At 44.9% G+C, this 18,403-nt stretch overlaps 1 protein-coding gene across 2 annotated transcripts in view; it reads right to left on the bottom strand.

Annotated features, from left to right (window-relative positions):
- The window catches only part of LOC141164614 (matrix metalloproteinase-21-like), a 52,249-nt gene that overhangs the window by 18,151 nt on the left and 15,695 nt on the right, over positions 1 to 18,403 (bottom strand). For both annotated transcript variants that reach the window (XM_073650061.1, XM_073650070.1), the window contains exons 4-7: positions 16,082 to 16,832; positions 15,580 to 15,719; positions 14,774 to 14,915; positions 11,764 to 12,015 (exon numbers count right to left, since the gene is read on the bottom strand). In XM_073650061.1, coding sequence (XP_073506162.1) covers positions 11,764 to 12,015; positions 14,774 to 14,915; positions 15,580 to 15,719; positions 16,082 to 16,832 — 1,285 coding nt within the window. The remainder of the gene's footprint in view (positions 1 to 11,763; positions 12,016 to 14,773; positions 14,916 to 15,579; positions 15,720 to 16,081; positions 16,833 to 18,403) is intronic.

The raw sequence follows: 18,403 nt of genomic DNA, 5'->3' as shown, positions 1-18,403 counted from the left end.
TGTGCTGATTCCTGGCTTCCCTGACTACACTACCTACCGCTGCTGCCCCTAGAGGTTGCAATATCACTACTCCAAACCAGGTCAGTTAATAATACATCATGTATTATACTCCAGAGCTGCACTCACTATTCTGCTGGTGCAGTCACTGTGTACATACATTACATTACTGATCCTGAGTTACCTCCTGTATTATACTCCAGAGCTGCACTCACTATTCTGCTGGTGCAGTCACTGTGTACATACATTACATTACTGATCCTGAGTTACCTCCTGTATTATACTCCAGAGCTGCACTCACTATTCTGCTGGTGCAGTCACTGTGTACATACATTACATTACTGATCCTGAGTTACATCCTGTATTATACTCCAGAGCTGCACTCACTATTCTGCTGGTGCAGTCACTGTGTACATACATTACATTACTGATCCTGAGTTACATCATGTATTATACTCCAGAGCTGCACTCACTATTCTGCTGGTGCAGTCACTGTGTACATACATTACATTACTGATCCTGAGTTACCTCCTGTATTATACTCCAGAGCTGCACTCAATATTCTGCTGGTGCAGTCACTGTGTACATACATTACATTACTGATCCTGAGTTACATCCTGTATTATACTCCAGAGCTGCACTCACTATTCTGCTGGTGCAGTCACTGTGTACATACATTACATTACTGATCCTGAGTTACATCATGTATTATACTCCAGAGCTGCACTCACTATTCTGCTGGTGCAGTCACTGTGTACATACATTACATTACTGATCCTGAGTTACCTCCTGTATTATACTCCAGAGCTGCACTCACTATTCTGCTGGTGCAGTCACTGTGTACATACATTACTGATCCTGAGTTACATCCTGTATTATACTCCAGAGCTGCACTCACTATTCTGCTGGTGCAGTCACTGTGTACATACATTACATTACTGATCCTGAGTTACATCCTGTATTATACTCCAGAGCTGCACTCACTATTCTGCTGGTGCAGTCACTGTGTACATACATTACATTACTGATCCTGAGTTACATCCTGTATTATACCCCAGAGCTGCACTCACTATTCTGCTGGTGCAGTCACTGTATACATACATTACTGATCCTGAGTTACCTCCTGTATTATACTCCAGAGCTGCACTCACTATTCTGCTGGTGCAGTCACTGTGTACATACATTACTGATCCTGGGTTACCTCCTGTATTATACCCCAGAGCTGCACTCACTATTCTGCTGGTGCAGTCACTGTGTACATACATTAAATTACTGATCCTGAGTTACCTTCTGTATTATACCCCAGAGCTGCACTCACTATTCTGCTGGTGCAGTCACTGTGTACATACATTACATTACTGATCCTGAGTTACCTCCTGTATTATAGTCCAGAGCTGCACTCACTATTCTGCTGGTGCAGTCACTGTGTACATACATTACTGATCCTGAGTTACCTCCTGTATTATACTCCAGAGCTGCACTCACTATTCTGCTGGTGCAGTCACTGTGTACATACATTACTGATCCTGGGTTACCTCCTGTATTATACCCCAGAGCTGCACTCACTATTCTGCTGGTGCAGTCACTGTGTACATACATTAAATTACTGATCCTGAGTTACCTTCTGTATTATACCCCAGAGCTGCACTCACTATTCTGCTGGTGCAGTCACTGTGTACATACATTACATTACTGATCCTGAGTTACCTCCTGTATTATACTCTAGAGCTGCACTCACTATTCTGCTGGTGCAGTCACTGTGTACATACATTACATTACTGATCCTGAGTTACATCCTGTATTATACTCCAGAGCTGCACTCACTATTCTGCTGGTGCAGTCACTGTGTGCATACATTACATTACTGATCCTGAGTTACCTCCTGTATTATACTCCAGAGCAGCACTCACTATTCTGCTGGTGCAGTCACTGTGTACATATATTACATTACTGATCCTGAGTTACATCCTGTATTATACTCCAGAGCTGCACTCACTATTCTGCTGGTGCAGTCACTGTGTACATACATTACTGATCCTGAGTTACATCCTGTATTATACCCCAGAGCTGCACTCACTATTCTGCTGGTGCAGTCACTGTGTACATACATTACATTACTGATCCTGTACTGATCCTGAGTTACCTCCTGTATTATACTCCAGAGCTGCACTCACTATTCTGCTGGTGCAGTCACTGTGTACATACATTACATTACTGATCCTGAGTTACATCCTGTATTATACTCCAGAGCTGCACTCACTATTCTGCTGGTGCAGTCACTGTGTACATACATTACATTACTGATCCTGAGTTACATCCTGTATTATACCCCAGAGCTGCACTCACTATTCTGCTGGTGCAGTCACTGTGTACATACATTACATTAGTGATCCTGAGTTACATCCTGTATTATCCTCCAGAGCTGCACTCACTATACTGCTGGAGCAGTCACTGTGTACATACATTACATTACTGATCCTGAGTTACATCCTGTATTATACTCCAGAGCTGCACTCACTATTCTGCTGGTGCAGTCACTGTGTACATACATTACATTAGTGATCCTGAGTTACATCCTGTATTATCCTCCAGAGCTGCACTCATTATTCTGCTGGTGCAGTCATTGTGTACATACATTACATTACTGATCCTGAGTTACATCCTGTATTATCCTCCAGAGCTGCAATCACTATTCTGCAGGTGCAGTCACTGTGTACATACATTACATTACTGATCCTGAGTTACATCCTGTATTATACTCCAGAGCTGCACTCACTATTCTGCTGGTGCAGTCACTGTGTACATACATTACATTACTGATCCTGAGTTACATCCTGTATTATACTCCAGAGCTGCACTCACTATTCTGCTGGTGCAGTCACTGTGTACATACATTACATTACTGATCCTGAGTTACATCCTGTATTATACTCCAGAGCTGCACTCACTATTCTGCTGGTGCAGTCACTGTGTACATACATTACATTAGTGATCCTGAGTTACATCCTGTATTATCCTCCAGAGCTGCACTCATTATTCTGCTGGTGCAGTCACTGTGTACATACATTACATTAGTGATCCTGAGTTACATCCTGTATTATACTCCAGAGCTGCACTCACTATTCTGCAGGTGCAGTCACTGTGTACATACATTACATTACTGATCCTGAGTTACATCCTGTATTATACTCCAGAGCTGCACTCACTATTCTGCTGGTGCAGTCACTGTGTACATACATTACATTACTGATCCTGTACTGATCCTGAGTTACATCCTGTATTATACTCCAGAGCTGCGCTCACTATTCTGCTGGTGCGGTCACTCTGTACATACATTACATTACTGATCCTGAGTTACATCCTGTATTATACCCCAGAGCTGCACTCACTATTCTGCTGGTGCAGTCACTGTGTACATACATTACATTAGTGATCCTGAGTTACATCCTGTATTATCCTCCAGAGCTGCACTCACTATTCTGCTGGTGCAGTCACTGTGTACATACATTACATTAGTGATCCTGAGTTACATCCTGTATTATACTCCAGAGCTGCACTCACTATTCTGGTGGTGCAGTCACTGTGTACATACATTACATTACTGATCCTGAGTTACCTCCTGTATTATACTCCAGAGCTGCACTCACTATTCTGCTGGTGCAGTCACTGTGTACATACATTACATTACTGATCCTGAGTTACATCCTGTATTATACTCCAGAGCTGCACTCACTATTCTGCTGGTGCAGTCACTGTGTACATACATTACATTACTGATCCTGAGTTACCTCCTGTATTATACTCCAGAGCAGCACTCACTATTCTGCTGGTGCAGTCACTGTGTACATACATTACATTACTGATCCTGAGTTACCTCCTGTATTATACTCCAGAGCTGCAGTCACTATTCTGCTGGTGCAGTCACTGTGTACATACATTACATTACTGATCCTGAGTTACATCCTGTATTATACCCCAGAGCTGCACTCACTATTCTGCTGGTGCAGTCACTGTGTACATACATTACATTACTGATCCTGAGTTACATCCTGTATTATACTCCAGAGCTGCACTCACTATTCTGCTGGTGCAGTCACTGTGTACATACATTACATTACTGATCCTGAGTTACATCCTGTATTATACCCTAGAGCTGCACTCACTATTCTGCTGGTGCAGTCACTGTATACATACATTACATTACTGATCCTGAGTTACATCCTGTATTATACTCCAGAGCTGCACTCACTATTCTGCTGGTGCAGTCACTGTATAGATACATTACTTTACTGATCCTGAGTTACATCCTGTATTATACTCCAGAGCTGCACTCACTATTCTGCTGGTGCAGTCACTGTGTACATACATTACATTACTGATCCTGAGTTACATCCTGTATTATACTCCAGAGCTGCACTCACTATTCTGCTGGTGCAGTCACTGTGTACATACATTACATTACTGATCCTGAGTTACATCCTGTATTATACTCCAGAGCTGCACTCACTATTCTGCTGGTGCAGTCACTGTGTACATACATTACTGATCCTGAGTTACATCCTGTATTATACTCCAGAGCTGCACTCACTATTCTGCTGGTGCAGTCACTGTGTATATACATTACATTACTGATCCTGAGTTACATCCTGTATTATACTCCAGAGCTGCACTCACTATTCTGCTGGCGCAGTCACTGTGTACATACATTACATTACTGATCCTGAGTTACATCCTGTATTATACCCCAGAGCTGCACTCACTATTCTGCTGGTGCAGTCACTGTGTACATACATTACATTACTGATCCTGAGTTACATCCTGTATTATACTCCAGAGCTGCACTCACTATTCTGCTGGTGCGGTCACTCTGTACATACATTACATTACTGATCCTGAGTTACATCCTGTATTATACTCCAGAGCTGCACTCACTATTCTGCTGGTGCAGTCACTGTGTACATAGATTACATTACTGATCCTGAGTTACCTCCTGTATTATACTCCAGAGCTGCACTCACTATTCTGCTGGTGCAGTCACTGTATACATACATTACATTACTGATCCTGGGTTACCTCCTGTATTATACCCCAGAGCTGCACTCACTATTCTGCTGGTGCAGTCACTGTGTACATACATTACATTACTGATCCTGAGTTACATCCTGTATTATACCCCAGAGCTGCACTCACTATTCTGCTGGTGCAGTCACTGTATACATACATTACATTACTGATCCTGAGTTACATCCTGTATTATACTCCAGAGCTGCACTCACTATTCTGCTGGTGCAGTCACTGTATACATACATTACATTACTGATCCTGAGTTACATCCTGTATTATACTCCAGAGCTGCGCTCACTATTCTGCTGGTGCAGTCACTGTGTACATACATTACATTACTGATCCTGAGTTACATCCTGTATTATACTCCAGAGCTGCACTCACTATTCTGCTGGTGCAGTCACTGTGTACATACATTACATTACTGATCCTGAGTTACATCCTGTATTATACTCCAGAGCTGCACTCACTATTCTGCTGGTGCAGTCACTGTGTACATACATTACATTACTGATCCTGAGTTACATCCTGTATTATACTCCAGAGCTGCAATCACTATTCTGCTGGTGCAGTCACTGTATAGATACATTACATTACTGATCCTGAGTTACATCCTGTATTATACTCCAGAGCTGCACTCAATATTCTGCTGGTGCAGTCACTGTGTACATACATTACATTACTGATCCTGAGTTACATCCTGTATTATACTCCAGAGCTGCAATCACTATTCTGCTGGTGCAGTCACTGTATAGATACATTACATTACTGATCCTGAGTTACATCCTGTATTATACTCCAGAGCTGCACTCACTATTCTGCTGGTGCAGTCACTGTGTACATACATTACATTACTGATCCTGAGTTACATCCTGTATTATATCCCAGAGCTGCACTCATTATTCTGCTGGTGCAGTCATTGTGTACATACATTACATTACTGATCCTGAGATACATCCTGTATTATACTCCAGAGCTGCACTCACTATTCTGCTGGTGCAGTCACTGTATACATACATTACATTACTGATCCTGAGTTACATCCTGTATTATACTCCAGAGCTGCACTCACTATTCTGCTGGTGCAGTCATTGTGTACATACATTACATTACTGATCCTGAGTTACCTCCTGTATTATACTCCATAGCTGCACTCACTATTCTGCTGGTGCAGTCACTGTATAGATACATTACATTATTGATCCTGAGTTACATCCTGTATTATACTCCAGAGCTGCACTCACTATTCTGCTGGTGCAGTCACTGTGTACATACATTACATTACTGATCCTGAGTTACCTCCTGTATTATACACAAGAGCTGCACTCACTATTCTGCTGGAGCAGCCACTGTGTACATACATTACATTACTGATCCTGAGTTACATCCTGTATTATACTCCAGAGCTGCACTCACTATTCTGCTGGTGCAGTCACTGTGTACATACATTACATTACTGATCCTGAGTTACATCCTGTATTATACTCCAGAGCTGCACTCACTATTCTGCTGGTGCAGTCACTGTGTACATACATTACATTATTGATCCTGAGTTACATCCTGTATTATACTCCAGAGCTGCACTCACTATTCTGCTGGTGCAGTCACTGTGTACATACATTACGTTACTGATCCTGAGTTATATCCTGTATTATACTCCAGAGCTGCACTCACTATTCTGCTGGTGCAGTCACTGTGTACATACATTACATTACTGATCCTGAGTTACATCCTGTATTATACTCCAGAGCTGCACTCACTATTCTGCTGGTGCAGTCACTGTGTACATACATTACATTACTGATCCTGAGTTACCTCCTGTATTATACTCCAGAGCTGCACTCACTATTCTGCTGGTGCAGTCACTGTGTACATACATTACATTACTGATCCTGAGTTACATCCTGTATTATACTCCAGAGCTGCACTCACTATTCTGCTGGTGCAGTCACTGTGTACATACATTACATTACTGATCCTGAGTTACCTCCTGTATTATACTCCAGAGCTGCACTCACTATTCTGCTGGTGCAGTCACTGTGTACATACATTACATTACTGATCCTGAGTTACATCCTGTATTATACTCCAGAGCTGCACTCACTATTCTGCTGGTGCAGTCACTGTGTACATACATTACATTACTGATCCTGAGTTACATCCTGTATTATACTCCAGAGCTGCACTCACTATTCTGCTGGTGCAGTCACTGTGTACATACATTACGTTACTGATCCTGAGTTATATCCTGTATTATACTCCAGAGCTGCACTCACTATTCTGCTGGTGCAGTCACTGTGTACATACATTACATTACTGATCCTGAGTTACCTCCTGTATTATACCCCAGAGCTGCACTCACTATTCTGCTGGTGCAGTCACTGTGTACATACATTACATTACTGATCCTGAGTTACCTCCTGTATTATACCCCAGAGCTGCACTCACTATTCTGCTGGTGCAGTCACTGTGTACATACATTACATTACTGATCCTGAGTTACCTCCTGTATTATACTCCAGAGCTGCACTCACTATTCTGCTGGTGCAGTCACTGTGTACATACATTACATTACTGATCCTGAGTTACATCCTGTATTATACTCCAGAGCTGCACTCACTATTCTGCTGGTGCAGTCACTGTGTACATACATTACATTACTGATCCTGAGTTACATCCTGTATTATACTCCAGAGCTGCATTCACTATTCTGCTGGTGCAGTCACTGTGTACATACATTACATTACTGATCCTGAGTTACATCCTGTATTATACTCCAGAGCTGCACTCACTATTCTGCTGGTGCAGTCACTGTGTACATACATTACATTACTGATCCTGAGTTACATCCTGTATTATACTCCAGAGCTGCACTCACTATTCTGCTGGTGCAGTCACTGTGTACATACATTACATTACTGATCCTGAGTTACCCCCTGTATTATACTCCAGAGCTGCACTCACTATTCTGCTGGTGCAGTCACTGTGTACATACATTACGTTACTGATCCTGAGTTATATCCTGTATTATACTCCAGAGCTGCACTCACTATTCTGCTGGTGCAGTCACTGTGTACATACATTACATTACTGATCCTGAGTTACATCCTGTATTATACTCCAGAGCTGCACTCACTATTCTGCTGGTGCAGTCACTGTGTACATACATTACATTACTGATCCTGAGTTACCTCCTGTATTATACTCCAGAGCTGCACTCACTATTCTGCTGGTGCAGTCACTGTGTACATACATTACATTACTGATCCTGAGTTACATCCTGTATTATACTCCAGAGCTGCACTCACTATTCTGCTGGTGCAGTCACTGTGTACATACATTACATTACTGATCCTGAGTTACATCCTGTATTATACTCCAGAGCTGCACTCACTATTCTGCTGGTGCAGTCACTGTGTACATACATTACATTACTGATCCTGAGTTACCCCCTGTATTATACTCCAGAGCTGCACTCACTATTCTGCTGGTGCAGTCACTGTGTACATACATTACATTACTGATCCTGAGTTATATCCTGTATTATACTCCAGAGCTGCACTCACTATTCTGCTGGTGCAGTCACTGTGTACATACATTACATTACTGATCCTGAGTTACATCCTGTATTATACTCCAGAGCTGCACTCACTATTCTGCTGGTGCAGTCACTGTGTACATACATTACATTACTGATCCTGAGTTACCCCCTGTATTATACTCCAGAGCTGCACTCACTATTCTGCTGGTGCAGTCACTGTGTACATACATTACGTTACTGATCCTGAGTTATATCCTGTATTATACTCCAGAGCTGCACTCACTATTCTGCTGGTGCAGTCACTGTGTACATACATTACATTACTGATCCTGAGTTACATCCTGTATTATACTCCAGAGCTGCACTCACTATTCTGCTGGTGCAGTCACTGTGTACATACATTACATTACTGATCCTGAGTTACCTCCTGTATTATACTCCAGAGCTGCACTCACTATTCTGCTGGTGCAGTCACTGTGTACATACATTACATTACTGATCCTGAGTTACATCCTGTATTATACTCCAGAGCTGCACTCACTATTCTGCTGGTGCAGTCACTGTGTACATACATTACATTACTGATCCTGAGTTACATCCTGTATTATACTCCAGAGCTGCACTCACTATTCTGCTGGTGCAGTCACTGTGTACATACATTACATTACTGATCCTGAGTTACCCCCTGTATTATACTCCAGAGCTGCACTCACTATTCTGCTGGTGCAGTCACTGTGTACATACATTACGTTACTGATCCTGAGTTATATCCTGTATTATACTCCAGAGCTGCACTCACTATTCTGCTGGTGCAGTCACTGTGTACATACATTACATTACTGATCCTGAGTTACCTCCTGTATTATACCCCAGAGCTGCACTCACTATTCTGCTGGTGCAGTCACTGTGTACATACATTACATTACTGATCCTGAGTTACCTCCTGTATTATACCCCAGAGCTGCACTCACTATTCTGCTGGTGCAGTCACTGTGTACATACATTACATTACTGATCCTGAGTTACCTCCTGTATTATACTCCAGAGCTGCACTCACTATTCTGCTGGTGCAGTCACTGTGTACATACATTACATTACTGATCCTGAGTTACCTCCTGTATTATACTCCAGAGCTGCACTCACTATTCTGCTGGTGCAGTCACTGTGTACATACATTACATTACTGATCCTGAGTTACATCCTGTATTATACTCCAGAGCTGCACTCACTATTCTGCTGGTGCAGTCACTGTGTACATACATTACATTACTGATCCTGAGTTACATCCTGTATTATACTCCAGAGCTGCACTCACTATTCTGCTGGTGCAGTCACTGTGTACATACATTACATTACTGATCCTGAGTTACATCCTGTATTATACTCCAGAGCTGCACTCACTATTCTGCTGGTGGAGTCACTGTGTACATACATTACATTACTGATCCTGAGTTACCTCCTGTATTATCCTCCAGAGCTGCACTCACTATTCTGCTGGTGCAGTCACTGTGTACATACATTACGTTACTGATCCTGAGTTATATCCTGTATTATACTCCAGAGCTGCACTCACTATTCTGCTGGTGCAGTCACTGTGTACATACATTACATTACTGATCCTGAGTTACATCCTGTATTATACCCCAGAGCTGCACTCACTATTCTGCTGGTGCAGTCACTGTGTACATACATTACATTACTGATCCTGAGTTACATCCTGTATTATACTCCAGAGCTGCACTCACTATTCTGCTGGTGCAGTCACTGTGTACATACATTACATTACTGATCCTGAGTTACCTCCTGTATTATACCCCAGAGCTGCACTCACTATTCTGCTGGTGCAGTCACTGTGTACATACATTACATTACTGATCCTGAGTTACCTCCTGTATTATACTCCAGAGCTGCACTCACTATTCTGCTGGTGCAGTCACTGTGTACATACATTACATTACTGATCCTGAGTTACCTCCTGTATTATACTCCAGAGCTGCACTCACTATTCTGCTGGTGCAGTCACTGTGTACATACATTACATTACTGATCCTGAGTTACATCCTGTATTATACTCCAGAGCTGCACTCACTATTCTGCTGGTGCAGTCACTGTGTACATACATTACATTACTGATCCTGAGTTACATCCTGTATTATACTCCAGAGCTGCACTCACTATTCTGCTGGTGCAGTCACTGTGTACATACATTACATTACTGATCCTGAGTTACATCCTGTATTATACTCCAGAGCTGCACTCACTATTCTGCTGGTGCAGTCACTGTGTACATGCATTACATTACTGATCCTGAGTTACCCCCTGTATTATACTCCAGAGCTGCACTCACTATTCTGCTGGTGCAGTCACTGTGTACATACATTACGTTACTGATCCTGAGTTATATCCTGTATTATACTCCAGAGCTGCACTCACTATTCTGCTGGTGCAGTCACTGTGTACATACATTACATTACTGATCCTGAGTTACCTCCTGTATTATACACAAGAGCTGCACTCACTATTCTGCTGGTGCAGTCACTGTGTACATACATTACATTACTGATCCTGAGTTACCTCCTGTATTATACCCCAGAGCTGCACTCACTATTCTGCTGGTGCAGTCACTGTGTACATACATTACATTACTGATCCTGAGTTACCTCCTGTATTATACTCCAGAGCTGCACTCACTATTCTGCTGGTGCAGTCACTGTGTACATACATTACATTACTGATCCTGAGTTACCTCCTGTATTATACTCCAGAGCTGCACTCACTATTCTGCTGGTGCAGTCACTGTGTACATACATTACATTACTGATCCTGAGTTACATCCTGTATTATACTCCAGAGCTGCACTCACTATTCTGCTGGTGCAGTCACTGTGTACATACATTACATTACTGATCCTGAGTTACATCCTGTATTATACTCCAGAGCTGCACTCACTATTCTGCTGGTGCAGTCACTGTGTACATACATTACATTACTGATCCTGAGTTACATCCTGTATTATACTCCAGAGCTGCACTCACTATTCTGCTGGTGCAGTCACTGTGTAGTGCATGTGAAGTTTAGCTGTGCTACCCACACTAACAGATGTGGTGGACTACAACACCCATCATTCGTGCTCTGGAGCTGGGGGAGTAAGCGTCTCATACCTTTAAAGAAAAGAGTGAGGTCTTTGTCTCTTGTCCAGAATTGGACAACCGCGTCGATGTCGGAGTCTGGGACCCCTTTCCATCCACTGGACGTTATCCGGGGGTCTCGATAACGAGTGCGATTGCTGCGGTTTTCATACATCCAGTACCAGCTCCTCCGAAAGAAGTACGTCTGGAAGACCCAGCTGCCGGGCACGCTGTGATTCGGGAGCAGCCAATCAAATACCGCGTTGAACCGCCCAGAACACCGCCCTGTGCACAAGATGGACCACAGTCAGACGATGGTCCTCGCCATGCAGGACCTGCTGGTGCTCCGCCACCCACACTCCAGGAACCAAGAGATTATCATCACCATCACAGAAGGGATTCTCTACTGTAAGAGCGGTCACACTATAGAGCTCTGTACTGTAAGAGCGGTCACACTATAGAGCTGTGTGCTGTAAGAGCGGTCACACTATAGAGCTCTGTACTGTAAGAGCGGTCACACTATAGAGCTGTGTGCTGTAAGAGCGGTCACACTATAGAGCTGTGTACTGTAAGAGCGGTCACACTATAGAGCTGTGTACTGTAAGAGCGGTCACACTATAGAGCTCTGTACTGTAAGAGCGGTCACACTATAGAGCTGTGTACTGTAAGAGCGGTCACACTATAGAGCTGTGTACTGTAAGAGCGGTCACACTATAGAGCTCTGTACTGTAAGAGCGGTCACACTATAGAGCTCTGTACTGTAAGAGCGGTCACACTATAGAGCTCTGTACTGTAAGAGCGGTCACACTATAGAGCTGTGTACTGTAAGAGCGGTCACACTATAGAGCTGTGTACCGTAAGAGCGGTCACACTATAGAGCTCTGTACTGTAAGAGCGGTCACACTATAAAGCTCAGTACTGTAAGAGCGGTCACACTATAGAGCTGTGTACTGTAAGAGCGGTCACACTATAGAGCTGTGTACTATAAGAGCGGTCACACTATAGAGCTCTGTACTGTAAGAGCGGTCACACTATAGAGCTGTGTACTGTAAGAGCGGTCACACTATAGAGCTGTGTACTGTAAGAGCGGTCACACTATAGAGCTCTGTACTGTAAGAGCGGTCACACTATAGAGCTCTATACTGTAAGAGCTGTCACACTATAGAGCTCTGTACTGTAAGAGCGGTCACACTATAGAGCTCTGTACTGTAAGAGCGGTCACACTATAGAGCTCTGTACTGTAAGAGCGGTCACACTATAGAGCTCTATACTGTAAGAGCTGTCACACTATAGAGCTCTGTACTGTAAGAGCGGTCACACTATAGAGCTCTGCATTGTAAGAGCGGTCACACTATAGAGCTGTGTACTGTAAGAGCGGTCACACTATAGAGCTGTGTACTGTAAGAGCGGTCACACTATAGAGCTATGTACTGTAAGAGCGGTCACACTATAGAGCTCTATACTGTAAGAGCTGTCACACTGTAGAGCTGTGTACTGTAAGAGCGGTCACACTATAGAGCTCTGTACTGTAAGAGCGGTCACACTATAGAGCTCTGTACTGTAAGAGCGGTCACACTATAGAGCTCTGTACTGTAAGAGCGGTCACACTATAGAGCTCTGTACTGTAAGAGCGGTCACACTATGGAGCTCTGTACTGTAAGAGCGGTGACACAATAGAGCTCTGTACTGTAAGAGCGGTCACACTATAGAGCTCTGTACTGTAAGAACGGTCACACTATAGAGCTCTGTACTGTAAGAGCGGTCACACTATAGAGCTCTGTACTGTAAGAGCGGTCACACTATAGAGCTCTGTACTGTAAGAGCGGTCACACTATAGAGCTCTGTACTGTAAGAGCGGTCACACTATAGAGCTCTGTACTGTAAGAGCGGTCACACGATAGAGCTCTGTACTGAAAGAGCGGTCACAAGATAGAGCTCTGTATTGTAAGAGCGGTCACACGATAGAGCTCTGTATTGTAAGAGCGGTGACACTATAGAGCTCTGTACTGTAAGAGCGGTCACACTATAGAGCTGTGTACTGTAAGAGCGGTCACACGATAGAGCTGTGTACTGTAAGAGCGGTCACACGATAGAGCTCTGTATTGTAAGAGCGGTCACACGATAGAGCTCTGTACTGTAAGAGCGGTGACACTATAGAGCTCTGTACTGTAAGAGCGGTGACACTATAGAGCTCTGTACTGTAAGAGCGGTCACACTATAGAGCTCTGTACTGTAAGAGTGGTCACACTATAGAGCTCTGTACTGTAAGAGCGGTCACACTATAGAGCTGTGTACTGTAAGAGCGGTCACACTGTGGAGGTCTGTACTATAAGAGCAATCACACTATAGAGCTCTGTACTGTAAGAGCGGTCACACTGTGGACGTCTGTACTGTAAGAGCGGTCACACTATAGAGCTCTGTACTGTAAGAGCGGTCACACTATAGAGCTCTGTACTGTAAGAGCGGTCACACTATAGAGCTCTGTACTGTAAGAGCGGTCTCACTATAGAGCTGTGTACTGTAAGAGCGGTCACACTATAGAGCTGTGTACTGTAAGAGCGGTCACACTATAGAGCTGTTTACTGTAAGAGCGGTCACACTATAGAGCTGTGTACTGTAAAAGCGGTCACACTATAGAGCTGTGTACTGTAAGAGCAGTCACACTATAGAGCTGTGTACTGTAAGAGCAGTCACACTATAGAGCTGTGTACTGTAAGAGCGGTCACACTATAGAGCTCTGTACTGTAAGAGCGGTCACACTATAGAGCTCTGTACTGTAAGAGCGGTCACACTGTGGAGGTCTGTACTGTAAGAGAGGTCACACTATAGAGCTCTGTACTGTAAGAGCGGTCACACTGTGGAGGTCTGTACTGTAAGAGCGGTCACACTATAGAGCTCTGTACTGTAAGAGCGGTCACACTATAGAGCTCTGTACTGTAAGAGCGGTCACACTGTGGAGGTCTGTACTGTAAGAGAGGTCACACTGTAGATGTTTGTTTACACTTTCGAGCTGAGACTTCTCACTACATGGTGCATTTCTCACCATAGACCCTCTGGATCTCCCTACGATCAGCGCCATCCAGCTCCATCCTGCTGTTGGCCGGGATGTAGTTTGGCTGCATGACTGAGGTCAAATCATTCATGTGACTGAGGCCGAGGACGTGTCCAATCTCATGTACAGCAACCTGCAGGTGAAAGGAGATACTAGAGAGCAGAAGGCAGCACAGGCTCATCTAGAAGGCATTTCCTGCATCTCAATGGAGGCGCACATGACCCTCACACCTCAGTGGAGGTGCACATGACCCTCACACCTCAGTGGAGGTGCACATGACCCTCACACCTCAGTGGAGGCGCACAGGACCCTCACACCTCAGTGGAGGCGCACAGGACCCTCACACCTCAGTGGAGGCGCACAGGACCCTCACACCTCAGTGGAGGCGCACAGGACCCTCACACCTCAGTGGAGGCGCACAGGACCCTCACACCTCAGTGGAGGCGCACAGGACCCTCACACCTCAGTGGAGGCGCACAGGACCCTCACACCTCAGTGGAGGTGCACAGGACCCTCACACCTCAGTGGAGGCGCACAGGACCCTCACAGGTCATCAGTGGTGGCGCACATGACCCTTACAGCTCATCAGTGGTGGCGCACATGTCCCTCACACCTCTTCAGTGGTGGCGCACATGACCCTCACACCTCTTCAGTGGTGGCGCACATGACCCTCACACCTCATCGGTGGTGGCGCACATGACCCTCACACCTCATCGGTGGTGGCGCACATGATCCTCACACCTCATCGGTGGTGGCGCACATGACCCTCACACCTCATCGGTGGTGGCAGCTCTCACCTTCAGTAGACTGATACCCTGTTCACTATTGGGAGGGACAAAATGTTCATCATCATCAAAGTGTATGTCCCCCAGGCGCCAGGCGTGAGCAAACTCCCTGCCCATCCCATCGAAGAGCTGAGAGCAGCCCAAGTGCCGCCCTAGAGGAGAGAGAAGGACAGAAAGTCAGCAGCCCACGTAACTGAAAAGACTCTCTGTCACTGTTGTTATGGGGGGCATTGTGGATATCACTGTTGTTATGAGGGCACTGTGGATGTTGCTGATATGGGAGCACTGTGGATGTCGCTGTTATGAGGCCACTGTGGATGTCACTTATTATGGGGGCACTGTGGATGTCACTGTTATAATAGCCATAAGTTTCTACAATTGAGTCCTCCCCAGGAATACCATTATCTGCAGGGGAAAGATGTTCCACCTCGCTAGTCAGGTTCAATATTCTGGGCAGGACAAGACTCCGCTCCTTATTCCTCAGAAGGGGAGCCGGTGACATTCTGGTACTCACGGGTCCCGAAGCCCAGCTTTATGTCTATGAGGTGGGCCGGAGACATCAGATCCTCTTCAAAGTTGAGGGGGACGACTTCACTCCAGATCCTGAAGGCTCGCATTAGTATGGACCTCTGCTGGTTAATAGTCAGCCACACGCTGTACCCCTCCCCCAGCAGCCTCCATTTTATTGTAGGCTTAGAGAAGGCCCCCTTCTTGGTTCCTGCCTTGATGAGGTCACTACGTTTCTTCCTAACGTGACGTCCCAGTTCTTGGTTGTCCCCCAGTTGTGATTGTATTCTCTTTTTTGCCCCCATCATTTCAATGCGGATTCTCTCACTGGAGGGTATGATGGGGGTGGCAGAGGAGGTAAAATGTAAATATTCAGCTTTTTGGCCACTGTATGGCATTGAGGTGACACTTTCAGTTGGGTTCACATATTCGTTCTTTTCTACCTCTGGGATCTTACGGTCAGGGACGCCACAGCGTGGTGCACTCATGGCCTCCCGAGTGGCTTCATCCAGCTCCCCAGTCACTTTCAGCCTGTTAGCCTCCTGGAATTTCTTCAATGCTCCGATGAATCTGGGATTTATTGATGGTTCTGGAAGCTCATGAATGACTGGTTGAGTAGAAGAAAAAGACTGCTCTTTGCTCAGAAGGCTGGAGATGTCCATTGGGGCCACATTCTCTCCAGAAGCTGATGGAGTAGCGCGGGATAGCAAAGAATCCCAGCGGACTGGCTCGATCCAGCCATACTTCCAGAGGTATTTCTTCAAGAAATAAAAAATGGAATAGTTATAGCAAAGGGAGAATATTTCCATCAACACCCCAGTCCAAGACAGTCATCACCACCTTCACCGCACCCTGTCATCTCTACCAGCACCGCACTACAAGAGAGTCATCACCACCTTTACCGCACCCTGTCATCTCCACCAACACCGCACTACAAGAGAGTCATCACCACCTTTACCGCACCCTGTCATCTTCACCATCACTCGAATTCAAGACAGTCATCACCTTCTACACCACAACCTGTCACACTGTCTACACCACAACCCAACCCATCATCACCACCTACACCACACCCCATCTTCTCCACCAACACCCCATTCCAAGAGAGTCATCTCTGTCTACATCGCTCCTTGTCACCTTCACCAACACCTCTCCATCATCTCCACCTACACCACATTCCAAAACAGTAACCACTGTTTACACATAACCCATCATCTCCAACACCTCACTCCAAGACAGTCATCACTGCCTACATTGCAACCAGGCTACACTGCCTACACCACAATCCAATACAGTCATCATCACTTACACCGCTCTTCGTTATCACCAACTACACCACACTCAGTCATTTCCGCCAACACCTCACTCCAAGGCCGTCAATACCATCCACACCACACCCTGTCATCACTGCCTACACCACACCTTGTCATCTCCACCTACACCCCACTCCAAACAGTCATCACTGCTTACACCGCACCACTTCACCACTGCCTACACTCAATCCAAGACAGTCATCACTGCCTACACCACTCCACTTAACTTCACCACCGCCTACACTCCAATCTAATAGTCATCATCGCTTACGCCGCTCTTCGTCATCACCAACTACACCACACCCAGTCATTTCCACCAACACCCCATTCCAAGACTCATTATCGCCTACGCCACACCCTGTCATCTCCACCTACAAAATACTCCAAAACAGTCATCACTGCCTACATCGCACTCCAATACAATCAGCACTGCTTACACTGCACCACTTCACCACCGCCTACACATAATCCAGCAAACAAAGTAGCACACTGCAATGCCAAGTATGAAAGTATGAAATATACGAAACATGAAATATATGAAATTTGAATAGCATTACTGCTCTGGAAAATAGAAATAAATGAGAAATTTTGAATTTCATATATTTCATGTTTGCATACTTAGAGTTACAGAGTGCTGCTTTGTTTGTTAGTTATATATGGAGGTAGCTGCTCTTAGTTAGCACCTGTTCACACCTATTTCTTGTTTTGGAAGTGCCGGCCAGTTTTTTTCTGTTTCTATGTATAAGCCCTGGCTGAGCGCTCCGCCTCTAGGCCATAGGCGGTTTTAATTGCAGCAGGAACTTTCTTTCCCATACACAAGCAGGCTTATGTCTCTTAGAGAGGAGTTCAAACAGGCAGGTTCCTTGTATGAGGAGAAACGCCTTAACGTGGCTACCAGGTACACAGGAATTGGCCAATTTATGCGCTAAGATTTCTAAATTTTTTTCTGTTACACTCAATCCAAGACAGTCATCACTACCTACACCACACCCCATCATCTACACCAACAGCCCATT

The sequence above is a fragment of the Phyllobates terribilis genome, unplaced genomic scaffold (assembly GCF_046119375.1).
Source record: "Phyllobates terribilis strain yellow unplaced genomic scaffold, ASM4611937v1 Scaffold_1__5_contigs__length_1240528914, whole genome shotgun sequence".
Classification (NCBI taxonomy): Eukaryota; Metazoa; Chordata; class Amphibia; order Anura; family Dendrobatidae; genus Phyllobates; species Phyllobates terribilis.
The sequence above is the reverse complement of the archived record's forward strand: the minus strand, read 5'-3'. Positions and strand labels throughout refer to the sequence as shown.